Below are 22,365 nucleotides of genomic sequence, written 5' to 3'. Positions count from 1 at the left end.
GATTTCTTGTCATTGCAGTAACTTCTGATTTATTTTCACTTAGATGTTTTTAATTATCTGACTCACAAACAGTCTGCCATTCTTGATGCTTCTGTCCAAGATCCTGTCTGTCAGAGTAGGATACTTGAGAAGTTAGTCCAAGTAGGCTTGCTAAATGAATTAGGCTCTTCATGCCAATAGTCTATACGTCGTTTGTTTAGGTAGCCCTAAGCTATATCCTAAGCATGTTGCTTACCAATATAACATTGGGATTGTATTTAACTGATAATGTAGGTCTAATGAGCAAATCTTATAGGGTAAACAGTTATTCAACATATTTTTTATTGTATAGGCCTAGTAGGCAATTGGGCATGTTGCTTTAATTTCTGACATAGCCTACGAGTTCATGGCAGCGAATTCACTCTAAATATGGACTAGAAGTATTCCCGTACATTATTACACATTTTGCGTGGTCTAGAAATTTGACCCACGTTTGCGCAGATTTCCAATTCTCATCTCGATTTACGTACGTTGACGGTGTAGTGTTTCCGTAGCCTATGAATAGTCTACGTAAAGAACGTAGGTCATTCTATCTATTGCTTATTTCAGTCAGAGCAGCATCGCTGGACGTTTTATTATAGTCCGTGGATATCCCACCGATACACCACACCTCTTCTAAAAAGGTAAGATCATCGTAAAAAAAAAAAAAGCAGACTGTAGCTTATACTATGGTGTATAAAGCTCTTAATCATTGCCTTGTTATTTGGATGAAAGGCTAGCTATCGCCCCCGACCCATCGTTGTATTCGCATTTAATCATCGGCTGCACGGAATTAACATCTGGTCAAAATATCGCGTGCAAAGCAGAGATATTTTGAGGATGGACTTATTCATAATTGCGTGACATGCTCGAGCTTTATGACAAAAATAAGTGCGGCGAGCCACATGAAATAGCCGCACGCCATGCGCAACCCCCATAATCCGCTAATTTCTATTGACTCCCCCTGTTTTATTTAGAAACCATCAGTATGATACATTACATACTTGACTTTATAAGCGTCACTTTGTTTTGTCTAGACGATCACGCTACAGACTTTCTCAACCAGTGGCTTCATTGGATACAATGTAAAGTTTTTCATCAACATGCTTGATGGGGGTTATCCTGATAAGATTACTGTACCCTCTAGAGGTTGATGGAAAATACTGCAGCTGTAGTAAACCGTTACTTTATTGTTGATCAGGGGCCTGTGAGAGAGCTGTTTGCCCCCAATAGTTACTTCATTTGGTCAGTGATTTCATCTGATGTTTATTAACAGGCTCTTGCTGTAATGATGAACTTTATTTCCCTTTATATGCAATTTTACAGGGAGTCTGACAGCTGCAGTCATGGTGAGGCTAGACCTGGGAAGTGTAGTCCTCCGAAGGATGAGGCTAGACGACATAGAGGCGGTCAAAGGTTTGATAAAGGTTGTACTATTATTTAGATCTATCTCATGCATAGAAGAACTGTCATTTTTATTGATCAAGTTTTTTGTCATACACACAATTCATTTTGTGTGAGTGTACAAGAGTTTTGGTGGTATTTCTTAGGCAATGAATAGTATGTACTCTAATTCACAGTTTGATTGTCATGCATACTTTCTGGCCTCTCTTGATTCCCATGTCAGGAGGGCTGCGAGGGCACAGAGAACCGGCTGATCCTGCATCTCCTCACTCGCCCTCTGGCGCTCTTCATGTTGGCCGTCCTCTCGTCCATCCTGCGCTGCGTTCTGCACTCCTTCATCCTGGCCTTGGTCATTCCCGTGTTCATCGTCATCATCTACCTCAAGCTCACGCTGCCCCGCTCCACTGGGATCCTGGGAGCACGCCGGCCGTACTGGGACTACGTGGGCAGCACCTACCTGGCGGAGAGAGACTCCGAACTCGAGAACCCCTACTCACGGATGGCCAGGCCCGTAGGGGTCCGAGGCAAAGCCCAGGAGAAGGCTAAGCGGAAGAAGAAGAAGGAGGAAAAAGGAAAAGAGGCCGAGAACCACGACATGGAAGATCTGCAGGACAGAGCGCGAGTGGCAGGGGAGGTGTGGGTGGTGGACTGCGACGGGGAAGTCATCGGCTGCGTGTCCAGGGAGCCGGTGAACCGCTCGGGGGCGACCCGCATCTGCAGGCTAGTGGTGCAGAGCTGGTACCGGAGGGAAGGCCTGGGCAGCCTGCTGGTGCAGTGTCTCACGAACCGGGAGAAGGAGCGGGGCTCCCGGAGGGTCTACGCCCACGTGCCCTTCCCCTCCCGCGTGGGGGAGCTCTTCTTCAGGAAGCTGGGATACCGGCTACAGGGCGAGGTGGCTGACGGGGAGGAAGTGCTGAATAAGGACTTCGAAGAGCCTCAGAAGGGCTGGCTGGGATTCCCTGTCACTAAAGTATTTGTGAAAGACCTATGAGGAGGGTTGGCCGAGGGGGGGGGGGAGCCTGGCTGAAGTTGGTCTTGTAAAGCGGCGGCTAGCTTGCCCGTAGTGCTGTTTTTACACTGAAGTCTTATGGAGAACAGCCCCTAAAGGCCAGTGCTGAGGCTCTCCCACCTCATGGGAAAAACAGCATAAGAAGAGAGAGACAAATAAGAGGGGATGAGAGAAAGCAATTAGAAGGAGGAAGGAAGGAGCCAAGCGCAGACAAGATAATCAACCCCAAAGGCTGCATTTGGAGGCCCACACACACACACATTTGAGCTTGGTACTTTGACCATATGTCTACTAATGGGCACCATGGACACTTATTCCAGTGGTGTGCATGTGTGGTTCTCCAGCCTTTTGCAATGCAAGAAGTCCCATTGGCTGAAGGCAGCAAGCTTGATTATTCTCACGTTGACAGTTAAACACTCTCAATGGGCTGGGATTATAATTTTTTAATGTATTTATTTGATTATTTATCATTTTCTATGGCTGTTGTTATTAAAGTGTGGTGTGTAGTTATTGTTTGCCTATATAATTGAACTTCATGTGTTACACTGGAAAATACATTATGTTACATTTGTTGTTTTTTTGCTAAATAAATATGTTGAAAAAGTCTAATTTTTGAAAATTTGAAATGTAAATGAATGGTCATATTAATGAAGAATATTATAGTGTGTTTGTACATCCTGTGGGGTTTAAACGGGTGTGTTAAAATAGCTGTGGTTTCTGTGAGTCGACAGAACTTTCTCCCTCTCTCACTCTTCAAAACTTCTGCCACAGTGCACCTGAGTGCATTTCCTGCTATGAGTCTGCAAAACATGAATGACTTCACCTGTTTCATTTGCAAAGACACTGCCATATACAGTATGATCATGATGTGTGTATCACTGTGGAATTATGTTTATGCATTTGTGCTGGCTGTGATATGCAGTACAAACACACGGCATGCTGCACTAAAGCAGCTCTGCAGGTTACATGTGGGTGTAGACTGGGTTGTAGCTAAAGACATAATCTCTCAAGCTATGCATGTGTGGTTATGTGAGCTACAGCTAGTCGCTCTGACTACTGCGCTGTGGCTGACATGTGTCTTTGAAGTAATCGTGCCCCCAATACAGCGTGATCTTCACCATGTTGTTAGTCGCTTTGGTTAAAAAAGTGTCAGCCAAATGTAATGTAATGTAATGTAATGAACTGTAAACTAGTGTTTGTTTGTGGGGAAACACTTCGCAAAGATAGCACGCATTACCTGACATGACCGTTAAGTTATAAATGTTATAGGTCAACTTTTAAAAAAATGGAGATTTTTATATTCTGCTGAACAGATCTTGCATCTATATCAAATACTTCTTGATTCCATTCCATAAAAGAGGGTTTAAAAGTTACTGACTCGACAAATGATTTTGGATGTCCAAAGTGTACAAAGTGTATTTGCGTGTAAACACCCGCCTCTCCTATATGTTAGCAGAAGTTGTGTCTGACTTTTTCTGCATGATCACCCTTTCTTGAACATCTGCACAAGGACACCCTATCAGCGATGAAGCTATTATTGCCTTCAGGAAACAGATGCAAGACTGAGGCTCTGGAAGAGTAGACATGATATTTGTGAATGTGTTCATGTGTGTCTGCACATGGTGTGTGCGTGTGTGTGTGTGTGTGTGTGTGCGCGCATATGCCACAGGAGGAGAGAGGGCGTCTGTGTGTGTGTGGGAGGGTGGGTTTCGGAAAACGTGACTCGACATTTCCTGTGCCTGCTCCTCCACTTGTTTCTGAAGAGTTAGTGCTCTTTGGTGGTGGGTCCTCAGCCCATCTAGACCCTATGATTGTGTGTGTCTGTGTCTGTGCCTTTGCAGTGAAAGTGATGTGAGACTCAGGTCATCTGTGGTGAAAACCACAGTCATGAGTAACTCTTCCACAATTCCCACAACACACACACACGGTCGTCCATCGCACGTTCAAGCACAACACACCCAGTGTCGGGCTGAGGATCAAAACAGCCAGGTGGCCAGAGTCCAGTTGGAAGGCCAGCGGAACAAGTGGCCAAACTTGTCCGCACTGACCTCTTTGGTCCCATCTCTTCTCCCCTTCTGTTACAGGCTCTGTGAGTCTCCGATCTAGAGCCGCTCAGACTGTGGGATTGCAGTGAGGGAACTGTGAAGCCTGCTTGCGGTTGGAAGGTAAATCAGAGGAGAAGACAGATCCCTTCCAGATGTGTTAAATCAGATTGAAGAGACGCACAGGCACATCACATGCCGCTGTGGTCTAAAGTGAAAAAGACAAAAAAAAGGCTCTGGGAAACGGTGATTTCCCCAACCACAGGGTGCATGAGAGGGTGAGGGAGAGTCATTGGAAGCAGACAGCTGAGTATGGAGGCTCTGTGCGTAAGGGAGTGTGTGAGTGTTTATGTCTGTGTGTCTCACAGTTTGTCTGTAGTGGTTGTGTGTGTGTGTGTCAGAGAGAGAGAGAGAGTGAGTGTGTATGCCAATGAGAAGGAAAAACATTGCAGTGTTCTGCAATAGAATCTCTTATAGCTGGCTGTGACTCAGTGATGCCGTAACACTGGATGCTGGTGGCGAGCTCATCTCTTAGCCGAAGGGGCCCCTCAAGGTCCTTGGTTGGTACACCTCACTCTGTGTTTTGGGGGAATTCCCTGGTCTCCATAATAGCCTGGGTATGGTAGGTGTCAGATCCTGAAGCTTATTTGGGACCCCCCATGGTTTCTCCCACATTTTAGGCCCCTGGTGGGAACTAAACGAGTGGAAAGGCTGAGGGTGGAGGAAAACAAAAGGAGAGGAATAAAACAGAGAGAGTGTGTATGTGGGAGGCTTTCTTCAGTGGGTGTCTTAATCATCAGGGAAAACCAATGTGGTAGGTTCCTTGACTGGGTGCAGGAGGTCTGGAAAATTGTGTCATTTCCATAGTTACGCTGCTGGCAGTTTGCTGACGTACATTTGTAAATAACAGGAATACCGCTCACGTCAAAACTCCCATGGGACTGATTTCTGGTCACTAAGGCCTATTGTCCAAACATGGAATTGTGCACACATTCACATTGTGCAATACTGTGTCTAAAAGCTTTGTAGTTTTTCTTCATTATTAAGAATATATAACAACTAATATATATTAATACAAAGTGGTTGTTATAAAGTAGCCTTATGGGCTACAGATCTGTTACGTATAGCTCAGTGAACATCAAGTGAGCATATGCCTATTGTTGTGGTCTCAACTCACAAACAACAAACACATGAGGGCATAAGAATGAACACCCCTGTTACAGCCGTTAATCAAGTGTTTGATGCGTCATAATTAGTAATGTTAACTCGGTGTGCCTTGCGGTTTTGTTTTGATCTTTGGTGCGTCTTAGCCCCAAAAAGGTTGAGAACTTCTGGTCTAGCATACACTGCAAAACTACTTTTCTATCCATGTGTGATTCTTATATTAAGCTCAAAATCTAGTTGGTATTGTTTAGTATAAAGAGACTTACCTGGCGCTCTCGTAAGATAATTTTGACTTAATTTAATAGGGGTTTGATACATCTTAACATTTTTATCTTAATATAAGAACATTGATCTAACCATTAATGACACTTGGTTAGATACACAGTTTTTGCAGTGTACAGCTAAATAGTAGTAGTCAAAACTAACCAAAATGGGTGAAACATGAAATGTTTCAGTTGAACAGTTGAACGTTACCTGTCAGTCGTGCGGAGAGATAGTCATTGATATTTTCAGATGCTTGTCTCCCCTCCCCCAATTATTTGAAAAACATTCTCTGCCCAACCAGCATTTCAGTTGCTGCACTACATGTCTGTGTTGCAGATAATCTATATGTTTGCTTTGTTCAGCCCACTGCACGCCATCAGTGACTTCTGCATGCTTGGATGCACGACTTTCATCTTTCAAAATGAAAACCAAGTTAGACAGGTGAGTTTTTTTTAAACGTGATGCAGTTATGAAATGCAATGAGAAGAGGCTTATTGTATTGTAACAAAGTTGCATGTCATTTTATGGCTTACCTTTAAGTAAGCCTTTACCTGTTAAGTTCACAATGCCTATTTAGTGAATAAAGCAATAAGATCTTGACTGCCCTATTTAGTGCTATTGTGCAAATGTTACACAGATGACATCGGTAATGACTTTCTCTGGTTTCAATCAAGATTTCACAACTGAAACCGAGACTCAGGCAGAGTATTTGGGTCTCTCTGTGTATGCTTATGGTTACTCATTATAATCTGCCTACATGAGTAATGCTGGGGCAGGCTGAGTGATATGATGAAGTTAGACACTTCCAGCGATCACAGTGATGGAGTTTTAAACGGGTCTTTTGCCTTCAGCTGAATCATTTCTTGCGCTTATTCTTAAGACATTTATGGAACTGCACCTGTGTCGTACATCTCTATTTGATTAAAAACTAACGTTTCGATTTGCTGATAAATGAATTGCGTGGGGTAGTAACAGGAACTACGGTTTTTATGTTTTATGTGTATGTGTATAGTCCAGGTGACTAGGCAGACTAGTTTTCTTATTGTCTTGTGTTCCTCGTAATGCATACTTGTTGTCAACTTCTTGCAGTTGATGAAACCATAAACCTCTTTCACTGTACAAAAATACCAAATACAAAAAAACTATTCGAATACATCCTCTGATGATTTCCGACAAAAGTAAAATCAGGTCTTTGAGTGATCACCCAGCAGTCTAAACCTCTGGACTAATGCACTCATTCAATCCATCAGTGTGCTACTGGCCCAGAAGAAGTTCATCTACCAATACAAAAACATGCGGTGGGCTCGCGGTCGCTGTGAGACTTATCTGTGCTTTGTGGTGAAGAGAAGGATTGGACCCAACTCACTGTCCTTTGATTTCGGGCACATGCGCAATCGCACCGGCTGTCACGTGGAGGTAAGTGATGGAGCGCTCCATGCTGAGGAGACTGAACCAAGAACCAGGAAAATGCAGAAATGTTTTGTATAGCATTTAACTATTTGGCTTTTGTCATATTAGTGTAATAACTATTTGTCATTTACTCTATTTTTCTGAAATGTATCTTGATAAATCAAACAAAACCAACTTTATCCAGGTTCTGTTTCTGCGACACCTGGGTTGGCTGTGCCCAGGCCTATGGGATATTGGTCCGGGTGGAGTGAGGCTATGCTACTCCGTCACCTGGTTCTGTTCCTGGTCACCATGCTCGGACTGCGCCCGCCGCCTGTCCAACCTCCTGTCACAGATGCCAAACTTGCGGCTGCGGATCTTCATCTCACGCCTCTACTTCTGTGATCTGGAAGACAGCAGGGAGAGAGAAGGGCTCAGGGAGTTGAAGAGAGCAGGGGTGAAACTGTCCATTATGACTTTCAAAGGTATGACAACATAACTTAGAAATGAACCCAGAAATTAATGACACAGTCACACAATGTGCTCTCTGCTGCAGTAGGTTTTTGACCCAACTTTTCTCTCTCCTCAGACTATTTCTACTGTTGGCAAACATTTGTGGCTTGCAATGCAAGAGCCTTTAAGGCTTGGGATGGACTCCACCAGAACTCTGTGAGACTGTCCAGGAAACTCTACCGCATCCTCATGGTATTATTTGACACAATTTTGAGAAAGACAAAATATGTATATGTATAGCAAAAGACAAAATATGTATAATTGGTTACACTTTACTTGACAGTATCGACATAAGAGTGACATGACATTGTCATGATCGTGACAAGTCATAAACGTTTATGACATAACGCTTCTGTCATTAAGTGTCATTTGTTTTTTGTCATAACAAGTTAGGGTTAGGGTTGGGGTTAGGGTTCATGTGTCATGACAGTGTCATGTCACTCTTATGTCGTATATTTATGTACACATTAAAGGAACCATAGGTAAGATTGTGGCCAAAACTGGTACTGCAATCACTTTCAAATTACTGTAGAGCGGTGCATCCCCTCCCCCTCCCCCCTGCCTGGCAGAGCTGGCAACCAGGATGCCGAAACACTACTGACTTCGTGATTAGTAGATTGGTGGAGGGTGGCGCATCAGGCCAACACACAACATGACAACATCAACATCAGTTGAGGGCTGCAACTTCACTTTTTAAATGACAATATCCTGGCCGGACTACTGTTGTCAGTGATATAAGTATTTAAAATGAACATGATTTCTTAATGTCTAGTGACATATCAAGGCCATTTTATGATTAATTGAAATACAGTTATTACATACGATTCCTTTAAGTTGTATTAACTTGTATTCAACAGCAATGACAACTCTCTGACCATTAACTTTGGTGTTCCTATTCCAGCCTACTGAGACTGAAGACCTGAGAGATGCGTTTACGCTGCTCGGACTGTGACACTCATCCTCTTCTGTGCTGAATATGAAGATGCATTCTGAAAATTGTTGCTATAGCAAAGTAGCCTACTGGTGCTAATCCTGAGACTTGAATTTTATCACATGCACATATGTATAGCATTTTGGCATTTATAGTTACCCGATAGGTAACTTTTTATATGAAAATCTGTGACTGTTTTTACTGAGAGCAAAATTAAATAAAATACACTGGTATGATGCACAGTGATCACCTATAACAATCAAACAATAACAATCATACAATCAGGGGGTGGGTGTGGGGGGAATTAAATTTAATGTTTGTTAAATGTGTTTTTTGTGATTTTGAGCATAACAATGTATTGTTTTGTTTGATAATAAAAACAGTGAATTAAACAAAAAAACAAAACAATCATGCAATCATTTAGGTGTAGCCTACTGTGTGTACACAGACAGCCTTAGTAAGTAAACTAAACCCATAAATGTCAATATGACAATTGAGTGAAACTGAGAATGGTGATACAAATTACAAGTCGATATGTGTCAAAGCTGAATCCCAATGTGAGCATCAGGTCTGTTCTTAGGAGATTGGCAGAAACAGAGAGGCTGTGATCTCTTTTTAGAGTTTTTATGTTAAGTTTCCCAACCGAAAACGGTATAGTCTTGCCTCTGTGCTACAGGTATCTGTCTATTGTCCCTTGGAGATCAATAAAGCATCTATCTATCTATCTATCTATCTACAGTGATGATACCTGACAGAGCTCTGAAACAACTGCCTGAATTCTCTCTCCTTGAATTTACGAGCAACACTTTCGTGTTGACCAAAAACACTATTAGCTGCCGATTGAAAAGATTCATCAAATAATTTGTATGCTGTCACAGTATGGGCCTAATTTGAACGATGAACTTGAACTAACTTGAATGAAGTCTTAGGTCTAACCAAAGCTAATTTAACAACTAGGCAAAATCAATTTGCTAATGTAACACCATGGGCAAGACTTTAGCTGTAAGCATTGCTATTGTAACACCATGGGCAAGACTTTAGCTGTAAACATTGCTAATGTACCATGGTCCATGGGACTTTAGCTGTAAACACTGATGAGTCAGCAATTCTACCACATGCCACACCATAGCTTGGTCATGTCTGATAATTTTGCTTGTTGATAGACTTTGCATTTCCATTTAAATTAGGGCCCCATGTTTAGGTTATACTGTAATGATCATGGGTTAAAGCAGCACTGTGCAAAGTTCAGGATAAAACTGGCAAACTATAGCTAAAAGGCGTGATAAACCTTACAAACAGCACCCTGAGTCTTGAGGCTCTTACAGAAGCTTGCTAACATGGTGTCTTTAGGTGTCAGCAATGTGAAAGGTTTTCATTCATTTCTGCGATTTGTTCCAACCTGGAACATAGAATTATTTAGTGTATCCTGCTGATGGCTGGTGGGAATGAAGGAGAAATTTTGGATTACTAACATTTGTTTATATTCTGTATATGCTTTCTATACATTCAATACTGTGCATCAACTTTGCTTTGTCATTTGCTCTCTCCATGTCATGATTTTCTAATAAAGGTCATGCGACCCCCTTTGTCACGAGTTAAGGGTATTCTGCCTGAGGCAGTAATATTAGGAATATCCCGACAGGAACTAGACTATGGCAAGAGAATGCTGAAGGATGTATATGTATTGTATTGACCAATTATCTACTTACTTGGAGTAGTCACATGACTTGCATATGGTGCATGGATCACATGCTATGTCCAAGAAGTGTATGTATTGTTGTATTTCTGCATGTATGAGGATTTTTTGGAAAAGACCATTGTACTCATGTGATTTGTATTACCAATGTAATTAACATGTATAAGATGGGGCTTCGCCCTAGAGAACTTTGAGTAGTGTTACTAGAACATGCTGTTGCTAGTGACCTGCTCCCAGTATCGTGAATAAACCTGCAGTGGTTCCTCACACTGAGATATTTTTGACCTCAGGAATGACATGTTTATCTGTCCTTCACATGGCACTTTCAAAATGAATTTGAAGTTGAGCTGCCTAAAATCATACCTAATTGTTGCACAATCTTCATGAAAGATTAAGCTCACCCCTGTCTGACGCATGTTGCATTTTACATTGTGGTAGACGGTGGTGCAATCCTATTTGATGAAAGGACCTTGACGTTTACCCACATCTGCACCATTTATGGATCAACATCATCTTGATTCATGAGCATTTGTTTTTTTGTGTCAGTTTCTAAGAATATATGTCATTTCATTGTCTCAGCTCACGTGGTAGCCTAGCATTACTATTAGCTGTTCAGTGAAGATGGCTAATTGTGCAAAGAGACCTCAATTTGTTTTCTAGTGAGTATTGTTGGCTAGCAGTGCCAGGCTAGATGTGATGATTAATTAACCTAATGCAAAAACTTGCCCCCCAATATAAACTTTTAATGTAAATTGACCATGATACACGCTCATTTTCTGTTTGGTGACTGAGCCACTGGATTTCAGCCACTGGATTTCTGAGGGTGTGAAGTTGTACAAATTTTGATTAAACTAACACAAAGTAACAAATTTCTCTTTTAAAGTGTTCATTCATGTTTGGCTTCATCAACAATTTCAATTGGCTGTGTCAGGCGAACAATTTCAAAAGTCAAGAATCTGAGTGATAAGTTTTCTTTTGTTTTAAGTCTATTTTTTTGTTTTGTTTAGATAAGACAGTGAAAATCTACCAGAAGTAAGCGGGAAAGAGAGATGGGGTGGGATCGAGAAATTATCGCAGGTCAGAGTTGAGCCTATCCCTATGGGTAATTCGACCTGGTGGACGCAATGCCCCCCAATTGATAACTTTTCTGAGGGTTAGTCTAAAGATCATCTTAGATCACCACATTTCATGAAGATAGGATATAGCAGATAGCAGAGGAAATAGAAGAATTTTCAGAAAAAGTACAGTACAGACACATACTAGAGAGCAGCTATTTAAAACTTGATGCTCCTGATCTGGCTGAGCACATGAGGATTGCCCATGATTGGGTTAGGGGATGTACAATTGCAAGTGAAGTGCAAAATGTTGGCAGGGTAAGTGTAACATTCACAGAAGCAATAGTATATGTTGAGTTTCTGCTATATCTTCATAATGGATTCCCCCCTCAACTCCCTTTTCCTCATCTCTACAGTCCTCTTCATGGACTATTCTGTAATGCCCCCTTTTCACACATCTGTTTATCCACAGATTTTAAAATAGATCCAAATTTAGATTTATTTTATTTATGCAGTTTAATAATAATAAGTATGTGTAATTTAATACAATTACATTTTCATATGTTTTTCATTATCATGTGTGTAAAGTTATGACACAACAGTGGAAGTGTTTCTGGTGTAGCAGTCATTTTCATTTGGATTTTTTGCTCATTCCCAGGAGAGGCTGACTGACATCTTCAATTGGTTCCATGCATGTCTGGGAGGGGTTTCTTGGTTTTGCGAGAATGTCTCACTGAACCATGAACCTCATGGACTACTGAAATGACGTGTTTTGACCAAATAAATAGACAAAGGTTAAGGTATGCCAATTTTGTTTTTCAGTTGTACGCTAAGCATCTCAGACAGTTCCTCACCGCTGTTTAGATCTGGGGGAAACCACGGTTGTGCCTTTGCATCCCAGGAGGTGTTGAGCGCCCTCTGTAGGCTACATTTGTTAGTGTTTTTACATATGCAGTCCGTCACTGTTAGAAGAGCTTCTAAAGACTTCAGAGTTTGATTCTGCAAGGCAATGTTGACTTTTACATTGATTACACTGATTACATACATAGAAGCACTGTTAAGTACTGAAGAGGTTAAAGATCTAACTGATCATATTAATTCTGAATGTTATAATAATAACTATAGCCTGAAGTGCTGTGTGTGTGTGTGTGTGTGCGTGTGTGTGTGTGTGTGTGTGCGCGCGCGCCTGTGTGCGTGCCTGTGTGTTTGTGTGTGGATGTTTGTGTGTGGATGTGTGTTTGTGTGTGGGCGAGTGTGGGTGGAGGCCAGTAGGTCTAATGTTGTTGTGAGTTTGGTGGTGGGAGAAGTGTGTACAGAGGTGGAGATCTCAAAATAGCGTTATTAGCCGAGGTGAAAGGTTCACAGCGGTTTCCCCAGAGCTTAATCATGGCTGAAGAACAGTGCGACATGATTAGAATTCTCCCCCAAAGCACAATAGCTGGTCTGTGTTCATCTGTTCAACAACACTCTTTACTCACTGTCCCTACCGTAAGTCGTGTTTCTCAGCAAACCCTGGGAGGACCCGTGCAGGGATGAGTGGTCTGGAGTGTCCTTGTTTGTGTATCACTCATATTCACATGAAGGAGCACACTGTATGTATCGTTCTGGTAAACATTTTAGTCGCTTCACTCTGCGTCATGACAGAAGCGTTCATTGTGCTTCGAGATGGGATATTCTCGCTCCTCCACATATTTAGAACACACTAATACACACACTGACCAGAGCAATATATAGTCTTCTCTTTCCATGCACTCTTTGACCTTTTGGTATGTCACACAGGCATGTCTTTATACACTGAACTGTTCCAGTCCTATCATAATACTATGGAATACTATTTGGGATTTTGGGAAACCTTGAACATCAGCCCAAATCCCCTTTTGACACACATGAGAGGATAAATGTTTGCGGTGTGATCGGAGATTATACATTCATTTTCAAAAGTTATAAATGTGCATATTGCTATTACTTGTGCTGAATGTGTTCAGGTTTTATAGTTACAGTAATTTCTTGTGGCTGTGAGCTGCTCTGAAAACCTCAGTCAGCCTCTAATGATCAGTGTTTACATCACCACACATAATATACACTGAGATATACACCTGAGCTCACCTGACATATACACCTGATCTACGCTATAATCTATAAGTGTGTGTGTGTGTGTGTGTGTGTGTGTGTGTGTGTGTGTGTGTGTGTGTGTGGGGTAAGACATTTGACCCTTTTCAAAGACATTCAAAGACATTTTGGACAAAGAACAAAGACAGTTGGAGGCATGTTTTTCTATTTTAATTTATTTTACTCACCTGTCTCATCTTAGTGATGCAGATTGGTGTGTGGAGATGCATAGATATAATGTAGAAAAAAAGAGTTTTTGCAAAAAACTCTACATATGTAGGTATATGCAATCAACAGTGAGACACTTCAACATTCAGTATCGTAACAAAGTGCACTGTTGTTGTCAGTGTAAACATGAGAACATCATCTAAATAATAAAGTGATCCCTCGCAAGTGGTTATTATTTAAAAACAGACAAATAAACCAACAAGCAAACAATAAAAGTGAGATAAAGGATTATAAAATTGTTTTGTGGGTCAGTTTAGATTTGTTGGAATGTTCTAAGGAAACAATAGCTGATCTTTCATCCAACTTTTAATGTGAATTTGAGATCATTTGAATAGAAAAACCTGACCGCAAATGCTTGTCGTGTGAGTCAAATAATAAATCAATTCATTAGAGGGATGTGGATAAACTCCCGATTCACATTTGGCACAATGTGCTAATGTTATGAAAATGGGTTTATTTGCTTAACATTTTTCAGTGGTTGCTGTTAAAGTTGCCCGTACAATCTTACATATTGATGGTACAGCCTCTAGGAAGTCCCCTTTTTTGATTAGGTGAGTGTCCATTTTTACTTTTAACACAGTATATGGAAATACACACAGACTTACATTTTGTCTGATGGAATTTTCATGAATGTGCTTAAAATATGTAAACCAGTTGGATGGAAACCCAGCTAGTAACAGTAACTAAGCTGGAGCTTTTGAGATTTGTTGTTCAGCCCTTCCTTTTCTTCATCTCTCTCACTCTTCTCTCTCTCTCTCTCTCTCTCTCTCTCCATGGTGTCACCTCCTCTTGATTAAGCCTTGTTTGCCCAGGTTTTTGGGTTTCCACGACGACAGCGTTTTTTAGTTGACCTCGTGAGTCTCTTGGGCCAGCCAGATTTCTCCCTGCAAAGCTCCGCTGTTAGAGAGAGAGAGAGAGAGAGAGAGTGAGAGAGAGAGACACACACAGAGGGAGTATAGGGAAAGGCAGTGAAATGGACAGGGGGGTTACTGGTTCAGCTCAGTCATCTGTTGCTTTATTATCAGAATATAACAGAGACTCACTCACCCTTGAGCAGTTCATCCTGTTGGCAGACCGTGCGCACACAGATCTCTTTGTTGATCACATAGACTCGAGGGAGGCTGACAGAAATGGATACGGGCACAATGAACTCATGGGACAAATACAGCTGAGGAGTGCAACTGAAAAACAGAATGTTGTCCACCATGTGCTTCTGTTGTAACTACCTGTAAAGGCACAGAGAGTGGATGCATCTCTTGATGGGCCGGTGGACTGAGTACATCCTGGTACAGGGGTACATCTCCTCCCTGCAGTCTAGCAGAGGGAAGCAGACAACAAAGACATTACATGTGCCAATGAACTCATCATGGTCACATGTTTGATTTTTATTGTGTGGTTTCGTTTCCTTGCTGTAGCTTGAGGTTTCCAATAAATATGACCACTAAATGCTATGCATTTCACTTCCTCACTCACACTCTCTGCCTCACACACACAGCATCCGTGACACACACTCACTCACCAGATGGTAGGTCCGGGACATTTGTAGGGCCCACTGCCACAACACACAAATACAACATGTTGGAAACAACATTACGCCCTGACTCTGCTCAGTTAGACTGAGCGTCTGTATACACCAGACTATCAATCCCATGATTTAAAACTTGTAAACAAAACAGACGTGCTTATGCAGTGACGCAACTTTACCAGTTTGTTGGGCACGGACAACTGCAACTTGCGCTGAGGAAAAAGACAATTAAAGGTTTATGTGATGAGGAAAGTAAAAACGTTGTCACAATACCGTAATTAACATAATGATTGTTTTAGTCTTTGGGTTACCATGGAGACAGCACAGCAACAAGATGATTGGGTAGCTGCCCATCTCTCAGATATGCAGCCAACCAAACTTTATGATCTGTACAACACAAGAGGTAACCAAGTCACTTTGAGGACTTAAAATATCTGTCCCTCTCACTCACACACACACACACACACACACACACACACACACACACACACACACACACACTGAAACAAATTAGGCAAGCATAGCCTAATCATTCTCTCTTTTCCATGACTTATAATTTGGCAGTGCTGAGATTTGACCCTAGCCAACTGTCTTTCTACAGTTGAAACTGGTAATTTGTGCACAAACCTTCTATTTCAGTAACTGTATACTGTACGTGCATGTATTTCCTCCTGCAGTCAAACCTCCTCCCCTACAGTATGCTGTTTCTTACGCCATTCTGTACTTTATTCTCCACTGACATATTCCTGAGCATGTTCTGTTATTCTGGAGTCCAAGACATGAGTTCATGCAAAAGAATGTGTTTTCATGAGAAGTGCGCACTCTGCCCCCCACCCCCCCCACCCTTCTCAACTTTTCTCTGCTCCTCTTGTTCTCACAGTCAAACACACAGAAGGTTCTCTGGCTGGTCAATATTACAGTATTGTGTACAGTATTTCACTTCCTGCCCAGTCCAGACATTGAATTAAATTAAGATACAACACGTTAAACAGTTGCACACGCCCATGCCTGCACATGCATCTCATTCACTGCAGCACAAAAAAGCTTGGCAGCAATGGATGCAAATGGATACAAAAAAAGCAATGGATGCATGCTTTTCTCCCGCATCACAGTAACCAGTGCTCTTTAAATATGTAATTTTTATCCAATCTGAGTTAGACTCGTTGCTTTTTGTCCTCCAAATGCATCTTGTCTAGTAGGTACCAAGCACTGGCTAACTTTTCTTCCTGCTAGTATGCCTTTGAAAGGGTTCCTTCATTCCTTATTCATCTCCTTTGCATTTCATCATGCTTTTATGCATCAACACATGCACTAGTACAGATCTGACGTAAACAGTAGAATGCCATTAAAACTGTTCACATACTCACAACTGTTCTCTCTCCACTGGCCCTCTCTCCTTTTGTTTTCTGAATCTTTTGTCTTTTCTCTTCCCCCTCTTTCCTTCTCCTCCTTCCTCCTCTCCCTCCCTTCTCCTCTTCTGTTTCTCTTCTACACTCCCTCCCATTAAACTCCCCCTTCCTCCCCCTCTCTCCAGATCAGTCTGCTCCATGATTTAAGAGTAGGCACTCCAGACGTGCTCTAATTCTTCTGGGGAATATGTTTAAGAATGCGGCTCTCGCTCCAATCTGGGGATTCTTAGGAGCTGCGCTGCTGCTGCGGTTTCACTTTTCAAACTAACTGATATATTTCAAGTTTTTAGGGTTTGCCTGTTCATGTGTGGAATGTTCACATTTAAAAAGAAACAGTCATATTTAAAAACAGAATCCATAATCCTTCGCTGCAGTTATGACTACCCCAAACATTTGTTTAACATTTGTACAAATCCTCCATCAATCAGGCATGTTGCTTACATTCTTTCCCACAGCATTAGATTCCAACTCTCTGTCTAGGTGCCATTCAAGTAGTGTACACAAATGATGCCCAGCAGTTGTACAGCAATTGAACTGAAGCTTTTAAGCCCTTGTAAATCTGCAGTGTGGGGAGACGGGTGCAATGCCAAGCAGAGGAGAGACCGAAGGTCATTTCCAAGACCACCAGGGGGAGACTGTGTGTCACTGATGGGAGACTCTGAAGGGTAATTGTCTCACCCCGAGCAGGTGGTTCTGTGCTTAAATCTTCTCATGCGGTAGGTGACGATTGGGGAGAATGCGAGCTATATCACGCTTTCCCAGTTACCTTAAAAGGTGCGCTGAGCGCCTGTGTCATCTCCCTGTGCCAGGGCACACTGACTAAGCATGTCGCCCGCTGTCTCTGGCTCCCTCTCCTGTGGCACTCTCCTTTGTCCGACAAGTGCAAAACGGCGAACCTTATTGATATAAATGACAGCGCAGACAGAGCCAACAGGGGAAGTGACTAACTTGATACCACGGAAAAAAAACAAAGCTTTGAATAGAGATCAAGTCCCACACTTCAAACTGAACAGTGAGAACAAAAGAGGGCGATCTTTTCTTAGCTGTCATCTGTGGCATGTGCATGTCACCCCTCTGTCTCTCTTTCATGTGGACCTCTCTTTGATCGAAAGAGGGGAATGGAGCGGAGGAGGGGGAACCCGAGTCCCTGATTCTCATAGTAAATTTGTCAAAAATAAATATTGTCAGGCATGCCCATGGAGTCACAGACAAGAAGTGACATTTGGAGGGCAGGGCACTCAGGTGGCAGTTCAAAGGGGCCCTCACTCATCACGGACTTGACATAACGAGGTTAGAAAGCCCTGCTGCAGGGAGAGGAGCGGGTGGCCTAACAAGGTCGACAAAGTAAGCAGGGGGACGGAACTGATGACATCCTGAGTAATGGAGATCCGGAGAGAGAGTTGGCGTGAACTGAGCTCCCCAAAACCAGCGCGGATCACGAGCCAGAGGGTCCAGGCCAGAACATGTTGACCCAAGCCCATTGCTTTCGTCAGCAGAGAGAGGAGGAGAGAGAGTCGAGCAGGAGAGCTGACCTGTGCTGATGAGGATGAGAAACAGACTGGACAGACTCCCACACGTCCCCATTTGGCTGGAGAGTGAGGGATGGGGTGGCTGTTATGGAGAGGGAGAGATAAAGATTAATGTAAGAAGTCTGAGAGCTTGAGTCATGGGGGGGGGGGGGGGGATTGGGGGGGGTGAATAAATGCCAACTCATAAACACTGGATAACTGCCAGACATGTTTATTAGTCAGGGCATAGTTTCCCTTACTGCCCAGCCCTCTGCTGTCCAGTGCTGGCCAGGAGGTTACCCCAGCATTCCCTTCCAGAGATGCCTCCAGCTGTACTGCTCCAGTCAACTTACATATGGTACCTGGCTCCTGTACGTCAAAGCGTACGTGCATCAGAGGCTTGTGTTTCACGCCTTTGCTCCCAAACCTCTTTCATACACACACATGCACACACACGCACACACACACACACACACACTCACACGCGCACGCACGCACACACACACACACACACACACACACACACACACACACATACACACACACACACACACACACACAGTTTGTACACTCTCATTGTTCATATTCATGTCACTGTGCATGAGTTCGTCTGAATCTAGATCAAACTATCAAGTTACAGATTGCTTGTCAGTCCTCCAGTTGTAAAAGAGTTAATTTGGGACTTTTAAAGATCTCACAGCTGCCTGCCATTCAGACTCTGATATGATTGCCGATTAAACTGTCCCGATCTTAATAAGGAGCAGATTTCATGTGCCTGACTCAAGCCATCAGACTGGACCATCCGGCGACCCATCATCTCAGTACCTTGCCTGCATGTGATTGGGGGTATCAGCTTTCTGCTGCTAGGAATGTTTTATATGCTCCAGCCGTTGTGTAGTGTACATTTATCTCTGCATCCACTGCAATTCTAATCAACCTGCAGAATTTCCCCTGTATGACTGATGTCCACATAATGTCCTCACCAGTCTATTGTGTTCTTGCTGTTTCTTTGAACGTGGCCATGCCACCACACATATGCAGAAGTTCCACCACATATTTGGGCCTGTTTATGTTTGTGTGTTACATGTGTTTTGAGTAATCTGATCACAAGTGGTCAGCCGGGACACATTGCTGTTTAAACATGTAATCAAGGTGTCCAGCCAGAGAAGCTGCTGACCTAGATTCTGCAATTGCCAACATCGCATTTGTGAGAAGCATTTCAAAAACACATGTAAGGATATTTCTCCAACTTCTTTTTTATCAGGAAGATTTATTTAATATGTTATATAATGCATTATATGTATTTGCATGGTTTATTCCTCACTCTATCTAGAATGATGATATCTGTGATGTGATGGAAGAAATAAATTGTGGTGGAAAAGACTGTGTGGTGGAAATTACTGATTACTGATTAATTAGTTGGTTTAAATAAACAAATTTAAGATAAAAATGCTTACCTATGATATGTATGTTTTTTCTACTATATTTTTAGTAGGGCAAGTAAATTGCTTTCTAATTACACCACGACCTGTCTTTCTTATCACCATGTAGTCATGGTGGAAATGACTGTGGTGGGAAATAGCATTTTGCCTTTCTCTTCCCTCTAAAATCTCACCCTGCCAAATACACAATGTGAAATTGCATTTGTCCAGCTGCCTTTCCACTCACATGAAATATGACGCCAATAAACACAATTTCATTTGAACTTACCTTTACCTTGATCTTCTATTTTTTACCACCTATGGTCACTCTTGTCTAGCCATGTAAGCCCATTTGGAGTGGCTATTGCTATGGTCACTAGGTATACAAACCTAAAACAATGAGGATTCTATTTTGGCAAAATGAACCCAAGGGACAGAGCTTCTATTTACAAAAAAGAACATGTGAATAAATATTGCAATATAATAATATATAAACATATAATTGAAATAGGCATAATTATATAATTTGTACATGAATTTTACATTATGTGAATATTAACTTTGAAATGAAGCAAGGTTAAAGATCCAATGTCTGGCTTAGGGACAAAGGCAATATTGTAACAACCATGAATAAAAAGCATCATATTATATGATAAAAAAACAATGATTGAGCCATTGCAATTTTTTATAATTTCCCTGTAGTGTGAAGTAAGTGTGACAAAAAAAAATTAAATGTTTTTTCTTTTTTCTTCCTGAGACAAGAAGTGATATATTTGGACTGTAAATGGTGTCTTTGTTCCAACCATTCAACAAATCTGAATCTAATTAGCACAACTCGTCAGCCAAGTAGATCAATCTAATTTGTGAAATCAGAACCAACACATTGTAGTCTTCCACCTCTGCACATGAAACCCCATAAAAATCCATAACGAAATCTAAATGTATTGCCTTAAATTGTTTCAATCCAATGAGTTCAGGTAATTTTAGCGTTTATATGACTACTTTGGCGCACATGCTTTAATTCAGACTTGATAGCAGGTTTCAGTTCCGTTTGCATTGTATAAATGAGTGAAATTTTAATCTGATCTCAGGTTACAGCACAAATGAGTTTTATGACTGGCAGCAGTAGCAAGTGCAAGGCTCTGGACCGTATATTTGGCAAAGGCTGAATCTCATAAAAAAGGGTCCAGAGTCATGCCTTTAAATGCTCGTCGCCTGGCATCAGTGGCTGAATATGAGATACTATAATGTGGATTTGCATCCCAAGTGTAGACTTGCCGCTCTGTAATTAAATTCTAGAGCAGTTGTAATGTTAGTAGCTAGTGATTCGGTTGATAGGATTGCTTGCTAAGTTCCCCATGTCCCTGGGCCTCACCCCACTGTCACTGAGTGTGTCTGTCTTTCATGCTGTCCATTCATCTCCGTCTGTGTCAGTTCGTTGTCCTGTCCGTCCCTCTGCCTATCTGCCAGAGCTTGCTCTGGATTTATGTCTGCTTCAGCATCTTACCTTGGCACTCTCCTGTTTTTCCCCTGCATCTGTTTCCATTTGTCAGATGATTGTGCAGTTGTCCTGACAAGTGGACTAATACACATGCTCCCTCCTGCAGTGGCCAATTGCACATGCAAACACAAACACATACAAACACACACATAGTTCACACACACAGAGAGAGAGAGAGAGAGAGAGAGAGAGAGAGAGAGAGAGAGAGAGAGAGAGACCCACGCATACAACTGTGTGAACGACTCTTGTTTCCTCGTTTCCTAGAAGCAGAGCACCAAACAACAATAACTGGATGGGATCAAAAGGGGGTGGGGTGCCTTGTGCCAGGGGAGGGGGGATCAGTGAAAGTGTTACAGGCCATGCAAACATACCACATGCACAAGGCACACTCAGCACATGAACACACAGCTGCTTATATCAAAGGGACTGGAGATTAGAGAGAGAGAGAGAGAGAGAGAGAGAGAGAGTAGGGAGTGGAGAGAGAGAGAGAGAGAGATTGGAGGGAGTGGCGAGACAAAAAGGGGCCAGGGAGTGTGTGTGTGTGGGGGGGGGGGGGGTAGAGAGTGAGAAAGATGGAGAGACAAAGAGAGAGAATGAAAGGGAAAACAAGGTGGTGGGAGGGCAAAATATTATGACTGGGTTTGATGTTGATCAGATCTACTAATACAGGATTGCTTGGGTATTGCTGCTTAGTGTGGGCCAGAGAGAGAGAGAGAGAGAGAGAGAGAGAGAGAGAGAGAGAGAGAGAGAGAGGGGAGAGAGGCCATGGAGAGGACAGGAAGGTGTTGATGTGTGGGACAGAGCAAATAGATGAAGAGAGCTATTTATAAACCCACCCAGAGTGCTGGCCTAGCATGGGCCTCATAGTGAGAGGAGTTAGAGGGGAGGACAGTTTATACCAGCTTCAGAAATGACAGACTACTGAATGAGGTGCAGGTAGAGAAGTTGAGAAAAAAAGGTAGACTTATTTGCTTCAAAAAGTGTTGGCTATGCTATGGAGCAATTATTGCTAAAATCTATTCAAACTAAACTTGCACCTCAGAAGTAGCTTTTTGCGCAAGAGAAGTGCCACCCATATATCTATAATATAATGTAATATGATTGTTGTGATTGTAATATGATATAATGTAATATGATTATATGATTGTAATATGATGTACTGATAATTAATGCCAAATG

General features: G+C 42.2%; 3 protein-coding genes across 4 annotated transcripts; 2 read left to right on the top strand and 1 right to left on the bottom strand.

Moving 5' to 3' along the window:
- The first annotated feature begins 561 nt into the window (after positions 1–561).
- Positions 562–3,502, top strand: nat14 (N-acetyltransferase 14 (GCN5-related, putative)). The gene is made up of 3 exons (XM_042107136.1): positions 562–662; positions 1,345–1,445; positions 1,646–3,502. Exons 2-3 carry the CDS (start codon positions 1,365–1,367, stop codon positions 2,411–2,413), a joined length of 849 nt encoding a protein of 282 aa, XP_041963070.1. The 5' UTR covers positions 562–662; positions 1,345–1,364; the 3' UTR covers positions 2,414–3,502.
- A 2,761-nt stretch (positions 3,503–6,263) lies between these two features.
- aicda (activation-induced cytidine deaminase) lies at positions 6,264–8,978 on the top strand. Its single transcript, XM_042107712.1, has 5 exons — positions 6,264–6,342; positions 7,152–7,317; positions 7,496–7,775; positions 7,880–7,995; positions 8,705–8,978. The coding sequence occupies exons 1-5, from the start codon at positions 6,323–6,325 to the stop codon at positions 8,753–8,755; spliced, it is 633 nt and encodes a 210-aa protein (XP_041963646.1). The 5' UTR covers positions 6,264–6,322; the 3' UTR covers positions 8,756–8,978.
- A 4,772-nt stretch (positions 8,979–13,750) lies between these two features.
- mfap5 (microfibril associated protein 5) lies at positions 13,751–16,802 on the bottom strand. Of its 2 annotated transcripts, none has more exons than XM_042106943.1 (7): positions 16,715–16,802; positions 15,659–15,734; positions 15,527–15,559; positions 15,342–15,374; positions 15,049–15,136; positions 14,870–14,943; positions 13,751–14,719 (listed from the first exon to the last, which is right to left on the bottom strand). In XM_042106943.1, the coding sequence occupies exons 2-7, from the start codon at positions 15,699–15,701 to the stop codon at positions 14,616–14,618; spliced, it is 375 nt and encodes a 124-aa protein (XP_041962877.1). In that variant the 5' UTR covers positions 15,702–15,734; positions 16,715–16,802; the 3' UTR covers positions 13,751–14,615. The 2 variants fall into 2 exon arrangements, with proteins under 2 accessions (XP_041962877.1, XP_041962876.1); XM_042106942.1 differs by having other exon boundaries at positions 16,711–16,776.
- Positions 16,803–22,365: the final 5,563 nt, after the last annotated feature.

Source organism: Alosa sapidissima, chromosome 10, assembly GCF_018492685.1.
Source record: "Alosa sapidissima isolate fAloSap1 chromosome 10, fAloSap1.pri, whole genome shotgun sequence".
NCBI lineage: Eukaryota > Metazoa > Chordata > Actinopteri > Clupeiformes > Clupeidae > Alosa > Alosa sapidissima.
Note: the sequence above shows the minus strand (reverse complement) of the source record. Positions and strands in the feature narration are given on the sequence as shown.

What these genes read in the sequence shown, in the direction of transcription:
- nat14 (XM_042107136.1), top strand. Translation starts at nt 1,365, where the DNA reads ATGGTGAGGCTAGACCTGGGAAGTGTAGTCCTCCGAAGGATGAGGCTA. An exon ending in CGGTCAAAGGTTTGATAAAG is followed by an intron (nt 1,446 to 1,645) that starts GTTGTACTATTA and finishes TTCCCATGTCAG; the next exon opens with GAGGGCTGCGAGGGCACAGA.
- aicda (XM_042107712.1), top strand. Translation starts at nt 6,323, where the DNA reads ATGAAAACCAAGTTAGACAG. An exon ending in GCACCGGCTGTCACGTGGAG is followed by an intron (nt 7,318 to 7,495) that starts GTAAGTGATGGA and finishes AACTTTATCCAG; the next exon opens with GTTCTGTTTCTGCGACACCT. An exon ending in GTCCATTATGACTTTCAAAG is followed by an intron (nt 7,776 to 7,879) that starts GTATGACAACAT and finishes CTCTCTCCTCAG; the next exon opens with ACTATTTCTACTGTTGGCAA.
- mfap5 (XM_042106943.1), bottom strand. Translation starts at nt 15,701, where the DNA reads ATGGGCAGCTACCCAATCATCTTGTTGCTGTGCTGTCTCCATG. An exon ending in GTTGCTGTGCTGTCTCCATG is followed by an intron (nt 15,560 to 15,658) that starts GTAACCCAAAGA and finishes CTTTTTCCTCAG; the next exon opens with CGCAAGTTGCAGTTGTCCGT. An exon ending in CACTCTCTGTGCCTTTACAG is followed by an intron (nt 14,944 to 15,048) that starts GTAGTTACAACA and finishes CATTTCTGTCAG; the next exon opens with CCTCCCTCGAGTCTATGTGA.